At 44.5% G+C, this 25,061-nt stretch overlaps 2 protein-coding genes across 5 annotated transcripts in view; one reads left to right on the plus strand and one right to left on the minus strand.

The window, feature by feature from the left end:
• On the plus strand, positions 1–17,290 carry DHX8 (DEAH-box helicase 8). The gene is made up of 23 exons (XM_036399009.2): positions 1–120; positions 468–553; positions 1,140–1,212; positions 1,563–1,648; positions 2,237–2,346; positions 2,493–2,804; positions 3,523–3,667; positions 4,287–4,490; positions 4,782–4,869; positions 5,160–5,257; positions 5,755–5,902; positions 6,215–6,396; positions 6,858–7,052; positions 7,248–7,433; positions 8,253–8,463; positions 8,763–8,944; positions 9,616–9,756; positions 10,150–10,305; positions 11,126–11,263; positions 11,724–11,852; positions 13,102–13,298; positions 14,096–14,275; positions 14,825–17,290. Exons 1-23 carry the CDS (start codon positions 9–11, stop codon positions 15,042–15,044), a joined length of 3,579 nt encoding a protein of 1,192 aa, XP_036254902.1. The 5' UTR covers positions 1–8; the 3' UTR covers positions 15,045–17,290.
• ETV4 (ETS variant transcription factor 4) overlaps positions 13,554–25,061 on the minus strand; it is a 16,551-nt gene continuing 5,043 nt past the window's right edge. For 2 of the 4 annotated variants that reach the window (XM_036399048.1, XM_036399047.1), the window contains exons 7-12: positions 24,494–24,708; positions 22,100–22,174; positions 21,949–22,017; positions 21,386–21,558; positions 20,322–20,423; positions 16,767–18,554 (exon numbers count right to left, since the gene is read on the minus strand). In XM_036399048.1, coding sequence (XP_036254941.1) covers positions 18,345–18,554; positions 20,322–20,423; positions 21,386–21,558; positions 21,949–22,017; positions 22,100–22,174; positions 24,494–24,708 — 844 coding nt within the window. In that variant the 3' untranslated portion in view covers positions 16,767–18,344. Of the gene's footprint in view, positions 14,269–16,766; positions 18,555–20,321; positions 20,424–21,385; positions 21,559–21,948; positions 22,018–22,099; positions 22,175–24,493; positions 24,709–25,061 lie in introns of those variants that run through there. The other 2 variants (XM_036399050.2, XM_036399049.1) reach the window with 2 other exon arrangements.

A 25,061-nucleotide genomic window follows, 5' to 3' on the forward strand; every position in this document is an offset into this window, starting at 1 on the left:
TGGCGGCCATGGCGGAGCTGGCGGCGGCGGAGGAACTCGCCAAGCTCGAGTACCTCTCGCTGGTGTCCAAGGTGTGCACCGAGCTCGACAACCACCTGGGCATCAACGACAAGGACCTGGGTAAGCGGGGCGGGCGCGGCCTTCGGGCACCTCCGGGGCGCTCCGGTGAGCAGCGCGTTCCCGGACAGAGGCCAGCTGGCCGAGGGCCGTAATAGCCCTTTCCGTGGGGCCGGATGCGTTTTGTGAAGGTGCTTTTCGAATATAGACATTAAAACCCATTATTTTTCTTTAAAAAGTGCAGTTTGTGAGCCTGAGGCAACGCTTCGGCCCGGGGAGAACCGAGGGAGGTTCCCCTCGGGGCTTTTCCCCCCGCAGGGGCCCGGCTCAGCTGCTTCTGTCCCCTCGTGCACTCCTTGCCCCGCTTTTTACTTCATTATTTCAATTTACTTTATGCTTTTCCCTCACAGCCGAGTTTGTGATAAGTCTTGCCGAGAAGAATACCACGTTTGACACGTTTAAAGCAATTCTTCTGAAGAATGGTGCTGAGTTCACTGTAAGTGACTCCTGAACGTTGTTTATGTATTATTCTTGTCGTGCTATATTTTATAGAGCTTTCTATTTTAAAAATAGAAAAGTTGTAAGGAGTTATTATTGGGTTTTTTCAATTGGGAAACTACATACTAATTAGTTTTTGACATTCCTGTCTCCTCTGCCTTCCCCTCCCTCATATTTTTTAAAACTTTTGTAGTCTTTGAAAAAGCATCTTCCTGAGGACTCAAACTGCTTATTGTTGTGTTGAGCATACAAAATATGGAAGAAATAACTTTTCATGAAGGCAGATGTTGTCATAAGTCTTCTTTTGATGCTTTTATGCTGTGTTTATTGATTCCTCAGCAATAATTAGATTAAATAGGTGATTAAAATGATGAACAGAAAAGTCACTTAGATGAAATTATCATAATTATTTTTGGGTTCTTTTTAGGGCATACACAAAGCCCAGTGACAGTTGCTAAAAATCAACCTGCATCTTCAGAATTGAGCATTTTTTTGTCCTGCTAACAAACCCTCACTTGTGCCTTCTAACAATGAAAGTGTTTCTGGCATTTCCTGAAGTATTTTATTGAGTTTTTATTTTTCAGGATTCCCTCATCAGTAACTTGCTCCGTCTCATCCAGACAATGCGGCCTCCACCAAAACCATCCACGAGCAAAGGTACGTGGGGCCAGGGCTCAGTCTTGGCTGAGCTTCTGATTTCTGTTTTAGTTTTCTACAGCAAATCCTATTGCACCCTGCATCCTGCTGCTGTTATTCTGTGTGTGCTGCTCAGGGTGTTCTGTCTTTCAAATACTCACTAATAATCAGAGTTTTCTTTGAAAGGAGGCAACACGTTGTTCTTGAATTGAATCTCTGTTAAAGCTGTAGCAGCCTTTGCATTCAGATGGAAGTTAAATTTTATATTTAATTATAGAAAAATCGAGAGTGAATTGTTGTAGTAGTTCTAAGTTTTGTGTTTCATTTTGCCTTTTTTTTTTCTTTCTTTCTTTTTTTAATCTCAAAATCAGAGGCAGTTGTCAAACCCAAATCAGAGAAAGAAAAGTTGAGGGAATTGTATCCAGCCCTTTGCAGGCCAGACAATCCCAACATCAGGGTAAGGTGGTCATTTCAGATTTCCTTTGTTACTGTGTGAAAACTTTTTTTTTTTTTCCCAGTTAGTTTCAACCTTTTTTCTCTGTCTGATGCATGCATAAATGTGAACTTTGAGAAATGAAATGTGGAAGAGGTAGAAGATTGGTGTTACTGCACTTTGTTGCAAAGAATAGCTGTTAGCAGTTGCCATGTTGATACTGTTTTGCAGAATATGTGGAAGATGAGACTCTTGGGACATGAAATTTGTAGCCTGGCCTTCCTTACATAATGTTCAAAGTAATGATGTGTTACAAACTAATGAAAAGTGTTGTACGTTCAGATACTGTGAGGGACTCTAATTTTGTATTTCTGTAACAATTTGGAGCACTGAGATGGAATTTCCTATTGCAAAAAAGCAGAATTGTCTCAATATTGTGGCCAAATAGGGAGAGTCCTTTTTTTCTTTCTCTCATATTGAGCCTGATTTTTAAAATCTTGTATTCTTTCTAAATAGATACACGTACGATGACAACTCTGTAGATTAATTCTTTGTGACAAGCTTTTTATCAGCCCTTTTGCAGAAAGAGGCATCAGTTTTCTGTCCTTGCAGACCATGCTGGATGAAGACGATGTGAAGGTGGCAGCTGATGCCCTGAAGGAGCTGGAAGCTCTGATGCCCAGTGCAGACAAGCAGGGCAAGCAGAGGGGCAGCGACCATCGGTAGGTGCCTGGTGTGTTTGGGGGGAGGATGTCTTGGCTGCTCTCATTGCCCTGAGGTGGGGAATGCACTGCAGAGATGGAATTTTGGCTGCTCTCATTGCCTGAGGTGGGAAATGCACAGCAGAGATGGAATTTTGGTTTGTTAGGGTGAAGAAAAGGAAGAGGAGCCGAAGCCGTAGCAGGGACAGGAAGCGGAGGCACCGATCTCGCTCCAGGTCCCGTTCCAGGACTTGGGACAGGAACAGGGGAAAATCCAGATACAGATCAAGGAGCAGGAGTTGGAGTCCCAGCAAGGAGCGCAGGGATCGAGAGAAATACCTTGAGAAGAGCCATGAGAGGTGGAGAGACAAGCACATAGACCGACCCCCAGCTGAGGAACCTTCCATTGGGGACATCTACAATGGCAAAGTCACCAGCATCATGCAGTTTGGGTGCTTTGTGCAGCTGGAAGGACTGAGGTACCCTTTGATGTTTCCTACAGATCTGTGGTATTTTCTGGGTTGCCCAGATGGAGGAGGAATTGAGAATCTGACTCTGTGTTCTTAGAAGGCTAATTTATTATTTTATGATCTATATTATATTAAAGAATGCTATAATAAACTATACTAAAGAATAGAGAGAGGATACAGACAGAAGGCTTAACAAGATACTAATGAAAAACTTGTGCCTGCTTCCAGAGCCTGGACAATGGGCTGTGATTGGTTATTAAGTCAAAACAATTCACATGAAACCAATAAAACAGTGACCAGTTGGTAAACAATGTCCAAAACACAGGAGAAGCAAATCAGATAATTACTGTTTTCATTTTTCTCTGAGGCTTCTCAGCTTCCCAGGAGAAGAAATCCTGGCAAAGGGATTTTTCAGAAAATATGGCAGTGACATTGATCTGGTACTGTTTCAGCTCAGTTCATTGATCTGATACTGTTTCAGCTCAGTTCTTTTCTGCTGGTACCCTAAAGATGTGATGAAGCTACCAGCAGGAATTCTGGGCTTTGAAGGGATGTTTCAGAAAGATAAATTTGACAGCGGAGAATTACAAAATTCTCATTACAAAAGCCAGACTGTGGACATACACAGTCTGTTGCCAGCCCTTCAGATCACTCAGAATCTATATTTAAATATGTTGCAGTCAGAGTAACAATGTGCCCCTCTCATGCCCCTCTCTTTGACTCCCAGGAAACGTTGGGAAGGTCTGGTCCACATCTCAGAGCTGCGAAGAGAAGGACGGGTTGCCAATGTTGCTGATGTTGTGAGCAAAGGACAAAGAGTGAAAGTCAAAGTGTTATCTTTTACTGGATCCAAAACCAGCCTGAGCATGAAGGTACAGAGGTGCTAAAATTCTTAAAATGTTGCTTCTTCTAGCTATTTTTCACTCTTTTTGGTGGAAACTAATAATAACTGTTCAGTTGAGAGTTAAAAGCAAAAGTTACCATTCTGTATTTAAGTGACCTATTACTTTTTACACGTTTTCTCTAGTTCTGATGTCGTGTTCCTAACAATTCCTTGGCTTGACATGATATTAAAGAGGCAAGGCAAACCTCAAGCTGTTGCTGTTTGTCTTCCTCTTCCAGTAGGAGAGAAGCTTTTAATTTTAAACTTAATCACTACTATTGAGTGTTCCATGCCTGAGGACGTTCTTACTTGGCAGTACCAGCTGAAAAAAAACCAAAAAGCCTACAAACCAGCATTTTTTGTGAATGGGCTGTTAATGGCAGAGTTAATAGATGAGAAGTGTAGAGCTGATTGATAGTGTAGAGCTGACTGATAGTGTAGATCTGACTGACAGTGTAGATCTGACTGACAGTGTAGAGCTGATTGATAGAGCTGACTGACAGTGTAGAGCTGACTGACAGTGTAGAGCTGACAGTGTAGAGCTGATTGACAATGTAGAGCTGACTGACAGTGTAGAGCTGATTGATTACCCAATCCATCTGATGCAGGACGTTGATCAAGACACTGGAGAAGACCTGAACCCAAACCGTAGGAGGAACCTGGTTGGAGAAAGCAATGAGGAGAGCTCCATGAGGAACCCAGACAGGCCCAGTCACCTGTCCCTGGTGAACGCCCCCGAGGTGGAGGACGACAGCCTGGAGCGCAAACGCCTCACCCGCATCTCGGACCCAGAGAAGTGGGAGATAAAACAGGTCTGTGCTGCACTCAGGGGAATGGGGTAAAGGTGATGAAGTTGCCAGGGAGTTTGATGAACTAGAATACAGCTCCTGGATTGTGTAACTTGCTCATTAACTTGGAGTTGCTGGTTTCTGGTCTGGGATTGTTTAGTTGGTGTTTTGAGTAACAGGAGGACTGTTTGGTCAGAGCCTGGGTGAGGATACAGGATGCAGGACCATTCCTTTGTTCCTGTTTTAGAACTGACTCAGGCATGAGTTATGTTCATTCATGGGGACAGACTCACATTGTATTCATTCTGTTCCCAGATGATTGCAGCTAATGTGCTTTCCAAGGAAGAGTTTCCTGACTTTGATGAGGAGACTGGGATTCTTCCTAAAGTGGATGATGAAGAAGGTAATATTCCCCAGCAGTCTTATTGTTGTAAATTCCTTGTCTTTCTGGATGTATTTTGATTCAAAATATATTGATATAGAAGGAACTATAAAGCATCTCACAATTTGCTGTCAATAGGGTTCCTCTTCACATTTGGATGTGCCCTGTCTGTGCATTTTTATTTGCAATGTTTTAAAACTTCTAAGTACCTCATATTTAAGAATGCATGGGAAGCATTATTTGAAGAGGCACTTTTATGTCCCCAAAAGATGTTTAATTTTTCTGTAACAACTTTCACTTGTGAATTTTAGATGAGGATCTTGAGATTGAGCTGGTTGAAGAAGAGCCACCATTTCTTCGAGGGCACACTAAACAGAGTATGGATATGAGTCCCATTAAAATAGTAAAGGTAAGAGATTTCCAGGGCTAAAATCAATGTACTTGATTAAATGATATGAATATTTGGGAATTTTATAACCTGTTTCCCATGTGCTCATTACTGAGAGCCCTGAAAAACATAACCACTGAACTCCTTCCAAATAAACCTGGGTTCTAACTTCACTGGTGACTGTGAAGTGGAAGAATGGAACTGAAATGCCATTTTACATAGATGTGTTAAAACAAAGTTTCTCTGATCTGCTTTTTCTTACCTTCTGAAAGTAGAAGGTAGTAAAGAAATACTTTCCATTGGTTGTGCCTGTAATCCTTCTGACTGGGCAGTGTAAGGATGCTCCATATTAGTTATGACTATAAAAGTTTATGAGGCTAGCCTGATGGAAATACCCTGGTAATCTAATAAACAAAACTTAACATTTTTAAAGCATTTTTAGAAGATGTTTCTGAAGAAAAGATACATTGAAGGTGAAGGAATGGTGGTGCTTGAAATCTTTTCTTCTTGCTCTCCAGAACCCAGATGGTTCCCTGTCCCAGGCTGCCATGATGCAAAGTGCTTTAGCTAAAGAGAGGCGAGAACTGAAACAAGCCCAGAGAGAAGCAGAGATGGATTCCATCCCCATGGGCCTCAACACACACTGGGTGGACCCTCTCCCTGATGGTAGGTCTGAGCACAGGTGAACTGTGCCTTTTTGTGCTACTCCAGTGACCCAGGACAGATGTCTTGGTGCTGTGTTTGTCTGCCACACTTCAAAAGTGAGTCAAAGCAGAAATGCTTTTCCACTGAAATGGAAATAGGAATGTCAGGGAGGTGTACAGGTATCTCCTGTAATAGTGGGGGTATCCACTTGGAAACTTGAAAACATTTAAACACACAGAATAGAAGGCCTGGGTGATGGAGCTCTTGGAGCAGGATCAGGTCTGTGCTGTGTGAATCTGGATGTGTAAAGGATGAAATTTGTTTCTTTTCTAGTGGATGGAAGACAAATAGCTGCCAACATGAGAGGTATTGGGATGATGCCAAATGATATCCCAGAGTGGAAGAAACATGCATTTGGTGGCAACAAAGCTTCTTATGGTAAGAAGACCCAGCTTTCCATCATTGAACAGAGAGAGAGCCTCCCAATCTTCAGACTGAAGGAGCAGCTGATACAAGTAAGACTCATGAAAAGGCATTCTGGTTGGAGCAAGCAGTAATTTAAAATAAATACTCTTGGTTTAGCTTTTTGATAGGTGAATAGCCAGCTGATAACTTTAGGTGCAGAATTTTAACTCACAATATGTATTTTAATGTATTATATATATATATATATATATATATATATAGATATATAGATATATAGTTATATATATGTATATATATTTAATGAGGTTCCAAACATTTATTAATGTAAGTCAAAATTGATACTAAGGTCATGTGAGTAAGCCAGCTGAGCACTTAAACAGGTTGCTGACTTGCTCAATAGGAATACTGACATGATTTTTATTCTGAGTCAATTGAAGCAAAAGCAAGAGCTGCTCAATCTAGTCCCAGATAGCCCACGCTGATTCTGTATGGTTTGTTTTAATTTTTAAAAAAAATTAACAAATGTCTGGTTTTTTTTGATCTTTTCTAGGCTGTGCATGACAACCAGATTCTGATTGTTATTGGAGAGACAGGATCTGGGAAAACAACCCAGATTACCCAGTACCTGGCTGAGGCAGGATATACCTCAAGAGGGAAGATTGGATGCACTCAGCCTCGCAGAGTGGCTGCCATGTCTGTTGCAAAGAGGGTGTCAGAGGAATTTGGTTGCTGCTTGGGACAAGAGGTGAATTTCCATGTTGAAGAACATGCCCAAATAATAATGAAAAGTAGGAGAAATCAGTGTTGGAGCTAGTTGTCTTGTGTGTCCATTTGTCTGTTCCCTTGTAGGCTGCAAAGTGAGTTTGTGGAATAATCAACCTGGGGATTAATGAGGCTGATAATTGTGTAACTTCTGGTTCTGTGCAACTCTTCCCTCCAGGTTGGCTACACCATTAGATTTGAAGACTGCACCAGCCCTGAGACTGTCATCAAATACATGACAGATGGGATGTTACTGAGGGAGTGCCTGATAGACCCAGATCTCACCCAGTATGCCATCATCATGCTGGATGAGGCCCACGAGAGGACCATCCATACTGATGTGCTCTTTGGGCTCCTGAAGAAGGTACTGGAGCACTGGATTTTTACTCCTTTCAGTGTGGTGTTTTCAGGGTCCCCAGGATGAAGGAGGAATTGAGAATCTGACTCCCATGTTCTTAGAATGCTAATTTATTATCACATATCATATCAATGCTATATTAAACTCTACTAAAGAATAGAGAAAGGATACCCACAGAAGGCTACAAAAAATGGTAATGAAAACTCCTTACTCCTCAGAGCCTTGACACAGCCTGACCCTGGTTGGCCATTAAGTTACAACAATTCCCATGTTGGATAAACAATCTCCAGCCATATTCCAAAACAGCAAAACACAGGAGAAGCTGAGGCTTCTCAGCTTCCCAGGAGAAAATCGTGGGGAAGGGGATTTTTCCAGAAAACATGACAGAGACAGGAGAGCACAGGCAAAGGGGAAGTCACACAAGTTAGCTTCATACATGTGCTCCAAGAGCAAATGCTCTTAAGGGTTTATGGTCTGAATCTTGGTGAAATGAGCCTCTGTGTGAAGGCAGAGCAAGCAAAATGCAGCAGGAACAGTGAGAATTGGCCATCCTGGCTGTTCATAATGGTGGATCAACAGGGGAGTGTTCTTGATTTGCTCATCCTGCTCTGCCAAAAGCTTTCTTGTGATAATGTTGCTGAGGGAGGCTTTAAATGGCATTTCAGGGGTCAATTTTCTGAAATTCTGGTACTGGGTTGAGCTGCCCCTCTACTCAGATATTAAAACACCTTTTATTACTGGTTGGATTTATCTGATTTCAGTCAAGTGCCATATTTTGCTAGTTCCAAAGGCAATAAATGACTTGAGAACTTTGTGCTCCTGCAGACAGTGCAGAAACGGCAGGACATGAAGCTGATAGTGACATCAGCAACTCTGGATGCTGTGAAATTCTCTCAGTATTTCTATGAAGCACCAATCTTCACAATTCCTGGCAGAACATACCCAGTAGAAATTCTCTACACAAAAGAGCCAGAGACAGATTATTTGGATGCCAGTCTGATTACAGTAATGCAGATCCATTTAACAGAGCCACCAGGTGAGTGGAAAATGGTCTTGAGTTCTTGGTGATTTAAAGATCTCTGAGCAAGGTTTTTGTGTAATTCATGGATCATGTTAGTAATGTGAGCAAAATGCTCTCTCTTGTTTGTAAATACAGTAACTAAAGTGCTGAAAAATTTGGGTGAAAGACTGAAGTTTGTTGCCTTTGGCTAAGAGTTGCTAGCAAAAGTTGAGGATCCTCATCAATGGAAAACACGAGGAATGAAAATATGGTAATGCAGGAGTTGTAATGAACAGAATTGATTCTGTGGATGTTTTCATTTACTTCCTGTGCAGGTGATATTTTGGTCTTTCTAACTGGCCAGGAAGAGATTGACACTGCCTGTGAAATCCTCTATGAGAGGATGAAATCTCTGGGCCCTGATGTTCCAGAGTTGATTATCCTACCAGTGTATTCAGCTTTGCCCAGTGAAATGCAGACCAGGATCTTTGACCCAGCCCCACCAGGGAGCAGAAAGGTAATTCCATCTTTGTGCCCTGTCATCTTCTGCTGATACATTTTAATGGTGGGGTGTGTTACAGTGCTTAAAGGACAAATTTCTTGGGGAAAAGATGATTTACAGCTTAGAGCATATTTTTGATTGTATACATCTCAAGTTATCTAAGCCTTTGAACACTTGTAAAAACATCTGGTGTAGCAAACCTCTGTGTTATTTAATGCTGTGTTTAAAGGATACTAACTTCAGTTAATCTGAAAATCTCAAATCTAAATGCAGTTCCTGTTGGATGGAGGTAAATTTCCTACCAAGCAGATAGTGACTATCTAGAGATACATTCTCAGGAAGATTTTTCTCTGAATACAGACTGTGTCTGAGTGATAGCTAAAAAGTCTCCCTGAAGTCAGTGCAGTCTGCTTACAAGCCCTCTCTTACTTTGAATTGTGGATTTTATCATGCTCTTTTCCCTTTTTGCCCAAACTTTAAACAAAGGTAGATACTTAAAACCTGTCCATCTTTGTGGATAACATCTCCTTCTGTTCCCTGTGAACACATTTCTCCTTTCAGCATTGAGTGACAGTGGTTGCATTTGTAACAAACTGCTCATGTCACACCAGTGGGTGCAGTTGGGTGGTGGGGTGGGCTTGGCAGCCTGAACCAGAACTGGTGCTGACTCAAACTGTGATTTGCAGGTTGTCATTGCCACCAACATTGCAGAGACATCTTTGACTATTGATGGAATATATTATGTGGTTGATCCTGGGTTTGTGAAGCAGAAGGTTTATAACTCCAAGACTGGGATTGACCAGCTGGTGGTGACACCAATTTCCCAGGTAGATATTCTGTGTTTGGCTTTCCCCGTGGGTGTCGTGTGTCTTGCCAGTGTGGCATCCAAGCACAGGTGAGCAAAATGAGGCAATGATAAACCCACATTTCTGACAGCTCCTTGAGTCTGTGCCTACACAATCCATACTGACCTGTGTTCTCTTGAAAGTCAAGTAAAATTGTGAATAACCATTTTATTTTACTTGTTTTCAAGCACAAGTGAGCAAAATGAGGCAATGATAAACCCACATTTCTGACAGCTCCTTGAGTCTGTGCCTACAGAACACATTCTTCATGTTGTATTGAAAGCCTTTCTATCCATGCAAATAAAATTGTGAATAAGCATTTTATTTTACCTGTTTCCACCTGTTTTTTTGTACCTGTCCACTTGTTCTCTTCAGGCTCAAGCCAAGCAGCGTGCAGGCAGGGCTGGCAGGACAGGCCCAGGAAAGTGCTACAGGCTGTACACAGAACGTGCATACAGGGATGAGATGCTGACCACCAACGTGCCTGAAATCCAGAGAACAAATTTGGCCAGTACAGTGCTCTCCCTGAAGGTGGGTATTTCACCAGCTTGCAGCAAGCCAGCCTGCTGAGTGTGTCAGTAAATGAGTCTCTGCCTTTGAGTCTCAGGAAGCAATAGTGTAATTTCAGATTTAATGAACAGAGGGAGTTTGGAAGGGAGATTTCAACAAAGGCAATTCTCAAGCACTGGGCTTGCTCCTTTGTGTTTTATTGAGGGTTATTCTGTTGGATAGCCAGCTAAATGATGAGTTTCAGCTGCACAGAACAGTTGCAAGAGGTAGGAGAAAAAGAAATCTCCAGCAGTAGCATTTCCTATGTAGGGGACATTGATACTGTTAACAGATGAGATAAATTGTTTTAGAGTGGGTTTAGAGCTGCAAACCTGGGCATGTCTAAGTGTGCACCATCCCTCTGGAAGTCTGTGAGCTGCATTAACCCAGTCACAGCTGGGGAAGCTGCTGCCATTCCCCTTTCTGGGAGCACACTTGGAGTCCTGTGGAGCTGTCAGACTCCTCTGCTTTACCAGACACGAATCCCAAAAGCAGCATTCAGCTTCTGTTTCTCCTCAACTGAATCATTGAGGAGAAACTCCACACATGCTTGAGGGATGTGTGGAGCAGTACCTAAAGAGCAGAGCAGAAAGCTGAGTAGTGCAGGAATGCCATGGCCAGTGCTCCTTATGTCAGGTGCAGGAAGGCAGCTGTGCATTCATAGCTGCAGTCAGGATGAGCACATGAGCCTTGCCTTGCCTCAAGCTCTGCAGTGCCTCAGTGTTTGGTGTTCTGGCTCTGGCTGGACTTTGTTGCCTTCCTTCTGAGTGTTTTAACCTGGATTTTCTCCCTTCCCTCCCAGGCTATGGGCATCAATGATTTGCTGTCCTTTGACTTCATGGATGCTCCCCCCATGGAAACTCTGATTACAGCCATGGAGCAGCTCTACACCCTGGGGGCTCTGGATGATGAGGGGCTGCTCACTCGACTTGGGCGTAGGGTAGGCAGAATAAAATCCCTCCTAGCATTGCTGGTTTGCTTTTGCTGTCACTCTCTTGTAGTTTTTGGTAGCTTTTCATTTACCACAGTTCTGCTGTACCTTCTGGTTTTTAAGGGACCTTAAAAAGGTACCTTTAAAATTGCTTTGCTTTTTAAAATTGCCTTCTGCTTTTTCAAAGTGCCTTCTGCTTTTTCAAAGTACCTTCTACTTTTTAAAGAGCAGCTAGTGTTTCTTCTTATTCATAAATTTACATTTATTAATGTCTAAAAACTTCCTGTAAGTATTGAGATATTCTTGTGATAGTGAATACAGACAAATAATTTGCTTCATGTTGAGTGAAGTTATTGTGGATCAAGCCCACCTCTTTGCAAAGTAAACATGTGAGAAAAGGCATTGCTTTGTTCTGCACTGAGAAGACTGAAGATTTGTCACTGAATGCCTTGGAACATGTTTCTTGCAGATGGCAGAATTCCCCCTGGAGCCTATGCTGTGTAAGATGTTGATCATGTCAGTGCACCTGGGATGCAGTGAGGAGATGCTGACAATTGTGTCCATGCTGTCTGTGCAGAATGTGTTCTACAGGCCAAAGGTGAGCAGCTGAGCCAGAGGCAGCAGGGTTACAGTCTGGGTGGGTTTGGGGTGAAAGCTTCAGGGCTTAGGAGTGAGCATATTTCCCAAAAGAAACTCGTAATTTGGTCAGAATTTCCTTTTCATGTGAGGGCCTGTAGCTGTGCTGGTGGTGGTTTCTTTGCAGATGGGAAGTGAAAAGTCTTAAAATTGCTCTTGCATTTCCCAGCAAACACGTGTACCCTAAAACAAGTCAGTCCCAGCTCTGCAGTTCAGATTGCATTTTCAGATGCACAGAAAGTATTTCTTCGTGGCACCTCCATCCTGTGCTGCTTTCTTTAAAGTCAGTAGGTAAAACAGGCTCTGCTATGGTGGCACCAGGTTTGTCTTGGGTCCACTACTTTTTCAGGGTAGTTAACTTCAGTTTTGATGTAACTGCAGTATTTGATTAATGTTTCATGTGCAGATGGGAGAGGTGTGTGGATCACCAGGCTCAAATCTATTGCTTCAGCCCATTTCCTGATGAATTACTGAAGTAATTTGTAGAGCAGTAAGAAAACCAGCTAGTGCAGTGTGTGCATATGCTCCCTGCAGTAGAAATGAGCCATTTACTTTGATGTGTCTTTCAAAAATAGGGACTGAAATTGAAAAATCATTCTGTGTTGTCCTAATCTGTTACTGTTATATTTTCTGAAAAATCCTTTGGCCAGGATTTTTTTTCCTGAGAAACTGAGAAGCTTCGAGAAAAAGAAAAAAATATTTGTTTCTTCTTGGAAATGTAGTTTAGAAATTGTTTATCCAACATGTGAATTGTTTTTACTTAATGACCAATCACAGTCTGGCTATGTCAGGACTCTGGAGAGTCTTGAGTTTTTGATTAGTATCTTGTTAAACTTTCTGTCTGTATCCTTCCTCTGTTCTTTAGTATAGTTATAGTATAGCATTCTAGAATAGAATATGCTATGATATAATATGATATAATACTATATAATATCATAGTCTATGATATAATATGATATAATAATAAATTAGCCTTCTAAAAACATGAAGTCAAATTCATCTTTCCTTCCTGTCACGGGGGACCCCAAAAATCCCACATGAATCCTGTATCATTAATTAATTAATTAATTAACCACATGAATCCTGTATCATTACCTTGATAGGTTTAAAATGTCCTGATATGAATGAATGACAAGGAGCCTGTGCCATCCTTGTTGTGCAGGGATTTTCTCTAGGATGAAGATACCTGACTGATGTGTATTTTATGTTAGGATAAACAAGCACTTGCTGATCAAAAGAAAGCCAAGTTCCATCAAACAGAAGGTGACCACCTCACTCTGCTGGCTGTGTACAATTCCTGGAAGAACAATAAGTTTTCAAATCCTTGGTGCTATGAAAATTTCATCCAGGCCCGTTCCTTACGCCGGGCTCAGGACATTCGCAAGCAGATGTTGGGCATCATGGACAGGTGAGCACATCAAGGAGGGACAAGTTCTGACTCTGTGGTGTTGGGAAGGATGAAAGTTTGACAGGAAAGTCTCACAGATATGTGTGCTTGGCAGAAGGATTTTTGAATGTAGAGTTTGATGGAAGAATGGAGATGGAAGCAAGTTTTGATATAAGAGAAAAGAATTGCTGAGCCAGTCTCACTGGATAACCAAGGAGGCAAAGGGTGTGTGAGTTAGAAGGGGTTTTATGACTTAAAACAAAGGATAAACCCACCTCAAACAAGAAGATGTTTTTACCAAGCAGAAAGAGAGCACAGGCAAACAAGTCAGCAAAGTTGCAAGTAGGAAAAAGGTCTCAGAATTTTCCACTGCAAGAAAACTGAAAAACAACTTCTGGCTTAAACTGTGATGTACTGACTTTGAGTGATTGGAGAACAGTAACATGAATATGGTAATTACAGTAGTTATGATAGGCTATAGATAAAAGTTAAGGTATAGATTGGTTCTGCTGTATGAAGATGCTCAGCAAAGAAAAGTTTGTAATGCAATGTAAGCAAAACCAAAGGGTGTCCAGGGCTGCCTGCAGCTGGAGCTGACAGCTGTGGGCACAGGCTCTGTCACCCACACCTCTGGACTTCTGTAACTTCTTAGATGTAATAAACTGCATTTGGAAGAGCCACCTGGAGTCCCACATCTTACACTGTGTCTTGCTGTTCTTACATTGTAATAGCTAAAGAAAATTTGCTAAACTCATCTTGGTAGCTGCATTCAAATCTGGAGAGCTCTGATCTTTTTCTCTCTATCTCTTGTCTGGCAGGCATAAGCTGGATGTGGTGTCCTGTGGGAAGGCCACAGTTCGGGTCCAGAAGGCAATTTGCAGTGGCTTCTTCAGGAATGCAGCCAAGAAGGATCCCCAGGAAGGGTACAGGACACTCATTGACCAGCAGGTTGTCTACATCCACCCATCCAGTGCTCTCTTCAACAGGCAGCCTGAATGGTAAGGAAGGCAAGAGCATGGCATTTCCTGTTTCTCCTCAGACTTTACAACACAGAAAGTTGTGGTGTGTGCTGTTTGGGGAGTAGAGATCTGACCAGAGCAAAGTTTCAAGTTTACTTTTGTCTCTTTCTGCTGCTGAGCTTAGTGCCTGTGCAGAGATGAGACTGACTTTTGGAGCCAAGGCCAGGCCTGAAATTGTAATTGGATGTTTCTTTATTGTGGAAGGGGGTTTAAAACACTGGGTGTTGAAGAGGGAAGAGAGCATTGTTTTAAATGGGATGGAGGAGTTCTGTGCTGAAGAGTAGCTGTGAAGTAGGAGGGGGAAATAAATAATTTCAGATCCTCCTAGTGAACAGAGGTGGTTTGGAAGGCAGACTTCAACAAAAGCAATTCTCAAGCACTGGGCTTGCTCAGTCCCTTATCCAGAGGGATAACTCTTCTGGGTGGTTCTTCTGGAGCTTAAAAGGAGCAAGCTTAGCTCCTCCAGCCCTTGCCTTGTTGCCTCTTGTTTGCAAAAACCGATTTGCAGCATTCTGTCCCTGTTCCCAGGGTGGTGTATCACGAGCTGGTGCTGACCACCAAGGAGTACATGAGGGAGGTGACCACCATCGATCCTCGCTGGCTGGTGGAGTTTGCCCCAGCTTTCTTCAAGGTCTCTGACCCAACCAAGCTGAGCAAGCAGAAGAAGCAGCAGAGGCTGGAGCCTCTCTACAACCGCTACGAGGAGCCCAATGCCTGGAGGATCTCGCGCGCCTTCCGCCGGCGCTGAGCTCTGGGCCCTCCTGGACCTGCTGCTTTCATCCTGTGGCACTGGGGCTCTTCTGCACTGCTGCCACTGGCCTGGGAGACAGACAGCCCCATGCAGCTCAGCTTTGGCAGAGCAGGAGCTCAGGGGCAGCCCCAGGGGCTGCTGCAGCCCCTCACGAGTGGCTCTTGGAGCACTTCAGTGATTCCCCTTTTGAGAGACAAAATCTAAGACTCAGGAGTCTGGGTACTGAGCTGAACAACACAAAAAAATGGTGATTTAAAACTGGTTGTTCACCTTTCAGGAGACAAAATCTAAGATTCAGGAGTTTGGGTGAACTGAGCTGAGCAACACAAAAAAATGGTGATTTAAAACTGGTTGTTCACCTTTCAAGAGGCAAAATCTAAGACTCAGGAGTCTGGGTACTGAGCTGAAATTTTCAGCTTCCCCTTTTAGAGAGTCCCCTTTAAAGACACAAAATCTAGGACTCAGAGTCTGGGTACTGAGCTGAACAACACAAAAAAATGGTGATTTAAAACTGGTTGTTCACCTTTCAGAGGCAAAATCTAAGACTCAGGAGTCTGGGTACTGAGCTGAAATTTTCAGCTTCCCCTTTTAGAGAGTCCCCTTTTAAGACACAAAATCTAAGACTCAGAGTCTGGGTACTGAGCTGAACAACACAAAAAAATGGTGATTTAAAACTGGTTGTTCACCAGCCTGACTGGGTTCTGAGTGACCAGACAAATAGGAGGTGGAATAGTTTGTGTTTTTACCCTGCTAAAAGGGATTTATTTCTGCTTAAGGTTCTTGGTCAGTGGCTGCTTTTTGGGAGCAGCTTGTTCTTTATTTTACCAAGTTTATGCATTTTCCCATGCAATGTAACTACTTGTATTTTATTTAAGCCATCTGTGGTGAGATATTTAGTATCTCTGGCTTTGGGATAAGGCAGGAAAAATTCTTGAAACCCAGCTAGAATGTATTTGGAGACAATGGCACAGGTCAGGCTGCAAGACTTACCCTTCATCCCCATCAGGGTTTATCACCCAGAAATCCCCTCTGCAGCACAGTTCCATCTGGGAATGTAAGTGGTTACAAATGTTTGGGCCTTTTATACAATGTGCCATGTGCTTTATTTTCACTTACAATGTTTGGTGGCATCACAGCTGTTGGGGTTTTGTAGTAGAATGAGCTCTTACAGCTAAAATGTCTGTAAAAATTGTGTAACAGTTCCTTGTTTTAAAAAGAAGTTGACTGCCCAGTGTGTGCTGTGTCAGGCCCAAACTATCTGTAAAATATTTTTTTTTGTTGCTAACAGATGAAATTTATTTGACTCCATAGCTGTAGAAACCTTATTTTTTTTTTTTTCCAAAACTGGGACATTTGCTAAAATTATTGTTGAAATGAAGAGAAGTAGCTTGACTGGTTGTTTTACACAGTGAATTGGAAGAATGTTTCACATTGAAAAGTAACTATGTTGGAAATACCTCTCTGTACAAAGGTGAGCAGGGATGTTGTTCAACGTCCTGAGCTTTCCCCTCATGTTATATCATCATAAAATTAAAGGCAATTACAGAGTTTGTAACTTTGGACTCAGAGAGTCAAAGCATGAAGGGCAGAGGGGTGGCCCAGAGGGTGCAGGATCAATGTCAAATCCTGGGGAATGCTGCAGGTGGAGGCATCAAAGCTGTGAGCTGGGCCCAAGGGGAGGAGCAAAGCAAGCTCAGAAGGCAAAGGAGGAGCACTCAGTGAGGTTGCACTGGCCAGAGACAGAGCAATTTATTCATGATAATATTTTTACACTCATAAATAGTAAAGGCAGCTTATACCAAAGGAAAGCTTCCCCTTCAGCCTCACTTCTGGGACAGCACAGGAGCTGCCCAGGGAGGGCCAGGGCCAGGCAGGAGGGTCAGGAACTGTCAGAGCACCAAAGGCAGCAGCAGCAGAGCAGACAGCTCTGGGTGCCTGGCCTCTCCTCAGGCAGGGAGTGCTGCCTTCCATGGCTCTTGCACTCAGGGGTGAGGCTGGGAGGGTTGGCATTAGCCATGCAGGGGACAGCCTTCAGGGGAAATCAGGCTTTCGGTCAATATACAGAATTTTTTCTACAGGCTACCATGCTGGCAGGATTGGCAATGCTCTGTGTTCAGCAGCTGAAATGAAACATCAGTCTGAAGCAGTGGAAAGAGACTTTTTCTGTATGGGTACACTGTACTGCTCCTTGTCTTACTGGGAAGGTGGTGGAGCTGCTAATTAAAAACTTAAGCACCTCTTAATCAGGATGTGGTACCTATTATGAACATTTACTGTTGTGGAAAACCTGCCAGTTTAGTTAAGTTGCATGTGCTGCACTGGACTGCAGAGAGAGCTGCCTTTTCAACACATCTCAATTCCCCTCAAACATGCAAATATCTGTGGAGTTTAACTCTGAATTCCTATATTAAGATCTATGTATGGTTCAGGTTACCTTGTATGGCATTTTTTAATCACACCTCCACCAGGTTCTTTTCTTGCCTCAGACAATTCTCTAGCCAAGCTCAGGCTGGGCACACTCCAGAGCCTGGCAGCTCTTCAAATATCCTGAGAATGTTTGTTGGGGAGCTTTTTCAGTTTGGAAAAGCCACACCCCTGCACTGAGCTGTGCCTCAGTGGCTTTGCTGCTTCCCACAATCCTGAACTGGCTTTGAGCTGTGCCCCAGAGCAGGGCAATCCAGCTCCTCTCTGGTTCCCCTAAATGCCTTTGGGCCATGGACTGCAGGACCCTGGCCAAGGCCTCCACCTGCCCTGCTCAGAGGGCCTGAATACCAGAAACTGCTGGCATGGGCAGGGAGCTGATAGGGCAGGAGCATGCAGGTACGAGATAATTAATGAGTATTCCTCAAGGAAGGCACAAGGTCTGGGACCATTGTCCTGCAGCCATCCTGGGAAGGCTTAAGTGGCCTTTCAGAGTGAGTTCCTCTGGTCAGAGCTGGAAGCAGAGGGTCTGGACACGTACAGGAGGAACAGAGTCAGCAGCAGCATGGGAACATTCTCATAATTTCTCTCATTTTTCTGAACGAAAAAAGCCCTGGTGGGACAGCATCCCCTCCCTCTGCAACGAGGGGATTGTGACAGGTTTGGTACCTCTGGAGGCACCAATCACCCGAGATCTCTGCACAGCTGAGAACCTGCCCCACCCTCACCCAGCAAGAGTTTTTATCAGAAGCACACGAGAGCCCTGTGTGCTGCCAGGTGATTTCTGAGCGCTCCTGCTGAGCACAGCAGGGCTGCAGAGTTCAGGGCTGGCTGACCCCCAGCCATCCCTCCCTGCACACAGTGCTCCCAGCAGTGCTAGTAGGTGTAGCCTTTGCTGTAGAGCTGTGCAGGGAAGCTGCCCAGCTCTGGCAGGTAGGAGCTGCTGTCCCCCAGGTGGGACAGGGGCACCGTGTCCTCCTCGCTGAGCTCCAGCTCCGCCTTCAGCCGCGGCTGCTCGGGGAAGGCCATGGAGAACAGAGCCTCAGGCTCGCACACAAACTTGTACACATAACGCTCCCCAGCCACCTGCAGGGAGGAGAGGAGGCCAGGTGAGGGCTGCAGGCCCAGGGGCAGCACCAGGGAAGGTTTGCACAAACACCTGCCTGCCCTGAGCTGTGTCAGAGCTGTACGTTTCTCCTTGGAGCAAGGGAAGTCAGAAGGCAGCAACTATCTTTTACCTGAATTTATCTTTCACCTGCTTTGTCCCTGTCCCACTCCCTTTTCTCCTGTCCCTCCACAATGCACCTGAGAAAGCCAGCAAGCTCAGGCTCATGGCATTCAAGCAGCCATAGGAGTTTGGGGAAGGTTTCCCTGCTGTCCTCGTGCTGCTCTGACCTCCCCTGGAGCAGCTCCTGTGTAGGAATTGTGTCCCCTGTTGATGGAGTGACCAAATTATCCTTTGTCCCCTTAAAAAGGAAAATCCACACGTTTCTCTCCTCAATTTGGTAAGAAGACACCTCATAGGTGTCTTTGTCCCCAAATAGGACCTTGGGGACTTCACCTCAGACCTAAGGATTGGACAGAGGCCAAAAGGTCCTGCCTAAGCAATTCACTAGAGAAAGAAGAGAACAAAGGATCTAATTGCTTTTGTGGGTATTTTTTACCAGGAGCAAGAGCCTCTTGCCCTTAGCTTGGGTTTTCTCTGTAAAGAGTTTTGTTATTTTGCCTGTTATTAAAACTTTTCTGTTTCTAACACTACCTCAGAAGCCATCGTGCTGATTTTATGTCATCTGAGGTAGCTGGGCTATCTCAGGTGTGATGTATTTCTCTGAGAGCTCATAAGACCTGGAGAGAATATGGCAATCCTGGGACCTGCCAGCTGCCACTCTCTGTCCAGGCAGCAGCAGCAGCAGCAGCCCCTGAACAGCAGTCCCTGCTCCCAGACCATCACACTCCCAATTATCTCCCCAGGGCCCTGGGTGTGCCACACACCGTCCCTACCACGCAGGACCAAGTTCCAGGCAGCCTTTTCCTCACCAGAGGAAGGACTGATTGTACCCCCTTGAAGCTGCATAAATTCCAACTCTCCTGACTGCAGATATATACCAAAAAAAAAGAGAAAGAAACCCTAATTCCCCCTTTGTTTTATTTCTCATGCTTTGCCTACATTCAGCTCCTTCACAGCTTCTCCACTGAGCTACAGCAAAGAAAGGAGAGCAAGGCTGGGATGCCTGGATGTGTGTTTGGAGCTTGTTTTCACAATCAGGAGGGACTGCTGGAGAACATTCCTGGAGCTTTATTGCACCATCAGCCTTAGTACATGGCTGAGACTGCAGGAGGATGGCAAAGCTCACATCCTGCCTGCAGCAGCCAAGGATTTCTTTGTTAGAGAGCATTTGAAAACATTTCTAGCCAAGAGCATATTGCTAAAGCTCACATACAATCCTAGCCAATCACTAAAAGCACATGTACACCTGCTTCACACAGTGCCTGGCCTGCTCTCTATTAGCAATCCACAATATACCATTATTAATCATAAAACCTTCTACTATCTTGCTAATCATATTTTCCTGCAGTCTTAAGGTCAATCTCCGCCAAGCCTAAAACTCAGGCTATTGTTTCATGTCCTTGCTTGCTTATACCATAGCAACTTTTTCCATTTTCTGACTTTGCAGCTGCAGCTAGCTCTGAGTTTTCTGTTCTTTCCAAGGCCTCCTTGCCCAGCTCTCTAAAAATCTTACCTTTCCTATTTCCCACAGCTGGTTCAAGGACATTCTGTCTAGGGCTTCTTGTCTCAAGCAAGAGAAGCATCACACAAAGTACAAAGAGTTTTTTCCTGCTTTTCCAACTGACCTTCTGCATGATGCCTTTCTCGTAGTAGTAGCGCAGGGACCGGCTCAGCTTGTCGTAGTTCATGGCTGGACGGTTCTTCTGGATCCCCCAGAGCCTGGCCACCTGCAAACAGCACCAAGGAGGCAATGCCTGTGAGCACAGCTGCCTCAGGCTTGCAGGGTTTAGCTGAAAGATTTATTAAATCGAAATAAATAGATTTATTCTATCACCAGCTGTTAGAGGTGGGGCAGTTCTCTGCTGTTCAGTGGGCAGTTTTCTTTATCTCTTCCACAACCAATCCTCCCTCCAGGAGATCTTTTCCTCCAGGAGCCCTCTTCTAGGGCTGCTTTTTCCTATGTTACACTTAATTTTCAAGGTTCCATGTTTATCAGGAGACCAAGCATGAGGGAGCACACTGGAAGGGACCTGTGCCTTTCTACTCCTACACAATTTTCAGCTTTATCCATGAGACTCAGAAGTCTGTTGTAAGCCAATGTCAACTCATCTGCACTGAAAGTGCCCACAAATTTTGATTTGTAGCAAATTTAGCACTGCATTAATCCAGTGCTAAATGCAGCTCTAACTGGAAAAAGAGATGGACAGGTATTATGGACACTTCTCCCAGACACTGTCAAGCAGCACTGGATTTTTTTGGAACATGGCAGCATTTGAAATTGCACTTCAGTGGAAGTAATTTTGAAATGAAGATAGACTAGGACATATATTATGAAAACTTCTGCAATCAGTAGGGCTCAAAAGTCCAAACCTCAATGTCAGCCTCAAGTATGGAGCATGACAAGGCAGCACAGGTCACTGCAAGCTCGAGAGTGAATATCCAGGGAAATGAAGGCTGTGGGTAATTTGACACGCTGCATAGCTGGGGTTTTGAACTCACACAAAAGCAGCCTTTCTTAAACCTGATATTTGTGCCACTCCAAGTGTTTTGACCTCTTCTAAAAACCTTGACTTGCTGCAAGGTCTGGCAAGTGCCACTGCCAGGGCAGAGGGAAAGCCACTTGAGAATTTACAGCCCCAGAAACAAAGAGTGATTCCCCTGAGCCTGTAGAGAGCCCCAATGGTTTCACCTCCTCTGGCTCAATGAGCTTGAACTCCATTCCTCTGCCAGTCCAGGCAATGAAGTGGGAATTGGTGGGGTTGTCCAAGAGAGCCACGAGGAACTGCCAGAGCTGCAGCGAGCCCCGTCTCTGGTAGGGGGGGCCTTCCCTGTACCCTCCACCTTCCTGCTTGATGTCTCCTGCTGACAAGGACAAACATGACATCTCTAAGGAGTGCAGTGCTAAAACAACTGGGAAAAAAAAAGAAGAAAAAAAAGCAAAAAAAAAAGCAGCACATTTCGCAGTTTCAAAATGTTTACCTGGAATATTTCAGTTCACATGCAACAGTGGCAAATTCACAAGCAACTCTTCTAAGAGCAGCTCTGATATAAGTCACAATGAAGCTGCTTATGCTAGAAGGCCTGGCTGCTGCTAAGAACGCTCAAAAAAATGAGCAAAATACCAAAAAAGCTGGGTACAAACACGCCTGCAAGAAGCAGGGTAATGAACTGTGTAGGTACTGGCCAAGGGGCTGGCTGAGGTGATGGGTAACCCTATCTTACACCAAAACCCCAAGGCTTTCCTTCTCCAACCTTCAAATTTCTCTGGGACAACGCAGACATCATCAGCAAAGGACCTCATCTGCTTGTCATAGCTGCAGCCTGGAAGAGAAAGCAACAGCAGCAGTCACAGCCAGGCAGGGGAGGAGCTGCAGGGAGAAAAGCCAGAGCCTGCATCTCTCACCTGATGGATCTTCTGTACACGAGTGGCTTGGGTAACTCTCAGCGTTCAGGTACATGGAAGGGCAGTCAGGAGCGTCTACAAAACAATTGACAAAGTAACAATTTGTTCAAAAAGCACAGGTGGACAGGGGAGTGCAGCTGTCTGGGCAAGGTCCTCTTGGAGCCCTCCTGAAGGGTGAGTGTCAGACTGGTAACTGCAGCCTCATGTGCATTGTCCTTCCCATCACGAATTAGAGCAGAAAGATTTGGTGGCACCACCCTTCAGAGGAGCCAGAATATCCAGCCCATCACCTCCACATCGCTTTTACACAAAATCATGCATAAATCAACGTTCAAAATAAATTTGAACCTCTCTCTCTCAGTTTAAGATGATTACACACTTTGCTGCTGCTTTAAGAAGGCATTACACTTTCCCAGGGGTACTGTGGTGATGTCAATGGAGAGCAGTAGCATCTGAATGTTCTTACAGAGTCTCACAAATGACATTTCAGATGTCTCAAGCCTCCCTGGCTTCTTCACATGATGAGGGGGCATTCTCACAATCAGTTTAGAAAATGTAAGAGAAAAATCAGCCTTTGTTAAAAACAAGCAGGAAGACTTTTCCTGGTTCTGTGTTATAGTGTAAAGTGCTGGCTGTGCACTGTGCAATTTGTGTTTTCTGAATCAATTTACAGTGCACAGCTGAAACAGAAGCTGTGACTGGGAGCTCTGCAAAGGTTTCTGTTCCATTTCCCTCTCACACCTGTGTCTGGCCATGGCTGCCAGCAGATGTTTTGCTGATGCTGAGGGAAGAGAACTCTGAGCTGACAGCCTGGGTGTTATTACAGCCATAAACTCTCACAAAAAGCACATTCCCATCCTCTGGGCTTGCACATTTTCTGAACAGACCCAGTGAAATTGTAATACCAATATCACCACAGTGATTCCCTCATAGGAGCTTTTGATTTTTCTGTTTATTTCTGCTAAAGGAAACCATTCAAGCTGTCCATTAAAACACCAGGAAACCAGAAGTATCCTTCCCTCTGGAGAGGGTATTGTGATCTCAGGGTTGTGAGTCTTTGGACAGATCTGCCAGAAAAATAAGATTTATCCCTTGTGGAAAAATAAGAGGATCACCTGGAGGAGAGAGCTGGCCTCTAGAGAGCTGTTTTGGGCATCACTGAACCTTTTCTCTCGTCATCCCCTGAAATCTCTGTTCTCTGAGCCTTGTTTCCATGGGAAGCACCCAGCAGCATCCTGGCACTGAGCTGAGCCCACCCAGAGCCCTTTCCTCTGTGCTCAGAGGGGCTTCTGCTGCAAGGACCCAGGACAGATTTTCTTTACAAGCCCCAACATATTTGATTCCTTCCTCTCTGCTGCTGTTTACTGTTTTCAGCATCATTCTTCAAAACTGACCTCACTTACTTTCTAAGCTCACAGATACCCCTGAAAACAAAACTTTCCTGTGAAACTGGAAACAGCCTTTTCTTCATTCCTGATAGTGTGAGTGGGATAACAATGAACTTTGAGTGTCTCCTTATTGGCTCCTTACTCCCTTGGGGTGGGGATGCTTTTATCTGCTTTGAGTGGATTTAGCATCACCTCCTACCTTGCTCAGGCTTTCAGCTCTGTACCAGAAATTCTTTCTCAGAGCAAGGTGAGTGTCCCAGCCTTGTTTTGGATGCAGTGAACATCAGAACTGTTTTAGCTGCCAGCTGCCCAGGGAGCACACAGTGCTGCCAGTGAGGCAGTGCTGCTCCAGGGCTCGGGGAGCAGCAGCTCACCCAGCTGGGTGCTCCCCAAGGAGCTGCTCCATTGTTGGGGAAGATGGAACAGGAAAGCCTTATCAATAGGACTGCCTGGCAAAAGATTTTGAGAATATGGAAACTATAGGTGAGATTGAAATGAAAGCAAGCTTTGAGATCCCTCAGTTACTGAACAGCTGGAAAACAATGGTGTGGCCAGATTGAAGGTGATCCCCTTTTGATGGAACAACACCCTCTGCTTGCAGACAGGCCCAAGGGGCAGAGCAGACCCTGCCAGCTTGGCAGAAGGGGCTCAAAGAGGAGTTTTTAGGGTTTAAAATGTAACACAGGATGGTGATGTAATGATTCTTATAGGCTGTGTGTAAATGCTATAGGATTTGTATATTGTACTGATTGGTTAGTGAAAAATAGAATATTCAACACAGAAGAAGATTTATTGTATTGGAACAGGAACCTCACTCCCACCCTCTGACCCTCTCATCCTCTTTCCCCCTCTCCCTTCTCAGGCCTGCTCTGAGCTGTGGACCCTTTGCAATGAACCCCAAATTCCACCACCTGGCTCCAGTGATCTCTCATCTGCACCCATCCCCACCCTCCCACCCCGCAGTGCTCCCAGTCCATGCCCTCAGGAAGGGTCAGTTCTGCCTCACCTGGCTCGTACAGGTAATCCACCTGCTCCTGCTTGACCAGCACAGCTGCTGGGAGCTGCTGCCTGCTGCCTGCCTGCTCTGCTGCCTCGCACTGCGGGTCCTGCTGCTCCTGCTTGAAGCCCTGCTGAGGGAACTGGAGGCACTGGTAGGCACTGGGGTCCTCCTGGGAGGGCGGGAAGGGATGGCACAGCTCCAGAGGTGGCTGATAGGCAGAGCTGAGAAGGGAGAAGGTGTGAGGCTGCTGCTTCCTTGAGAATCTGCAGCCCCAGAAGCAATGGGGGACTCCCCTGTGGAGAATCTGTGCAGGGGCTTGGGAGCTGGCCTGCAAGCAAAGCCGAGTTAATAGAAAAAATAACAACTGAGGATTTTCGAGTGGATCCATGGCAAGGAAGAAAACAAGGCTGTCAGCATGGAAACAGATTAAAAAAGATACATAAAAGGACATAAATATATATTGATATTACTAATATATACTATAATAATATATCTATACTATAATAATATAACAATATAATATATCTATATTATTAATAATATGCCTTTTTAGATATATATCTATAAAGATATA

Source organism: Molothrus ater, chromosome 27 (assembly GCF_012460135.2).
Source record: "Molothrus ater isolate BHLD 08-10-18 breed brown headed cowbird chromosome 27, BPBGC_Mater_1.1, whole genome shotgun sequence".
NCBI lineage: Eukaryota > Metazoa > Chordata > Aves > Passeriformes > Icteridae > Molothrus > Molothrus ater.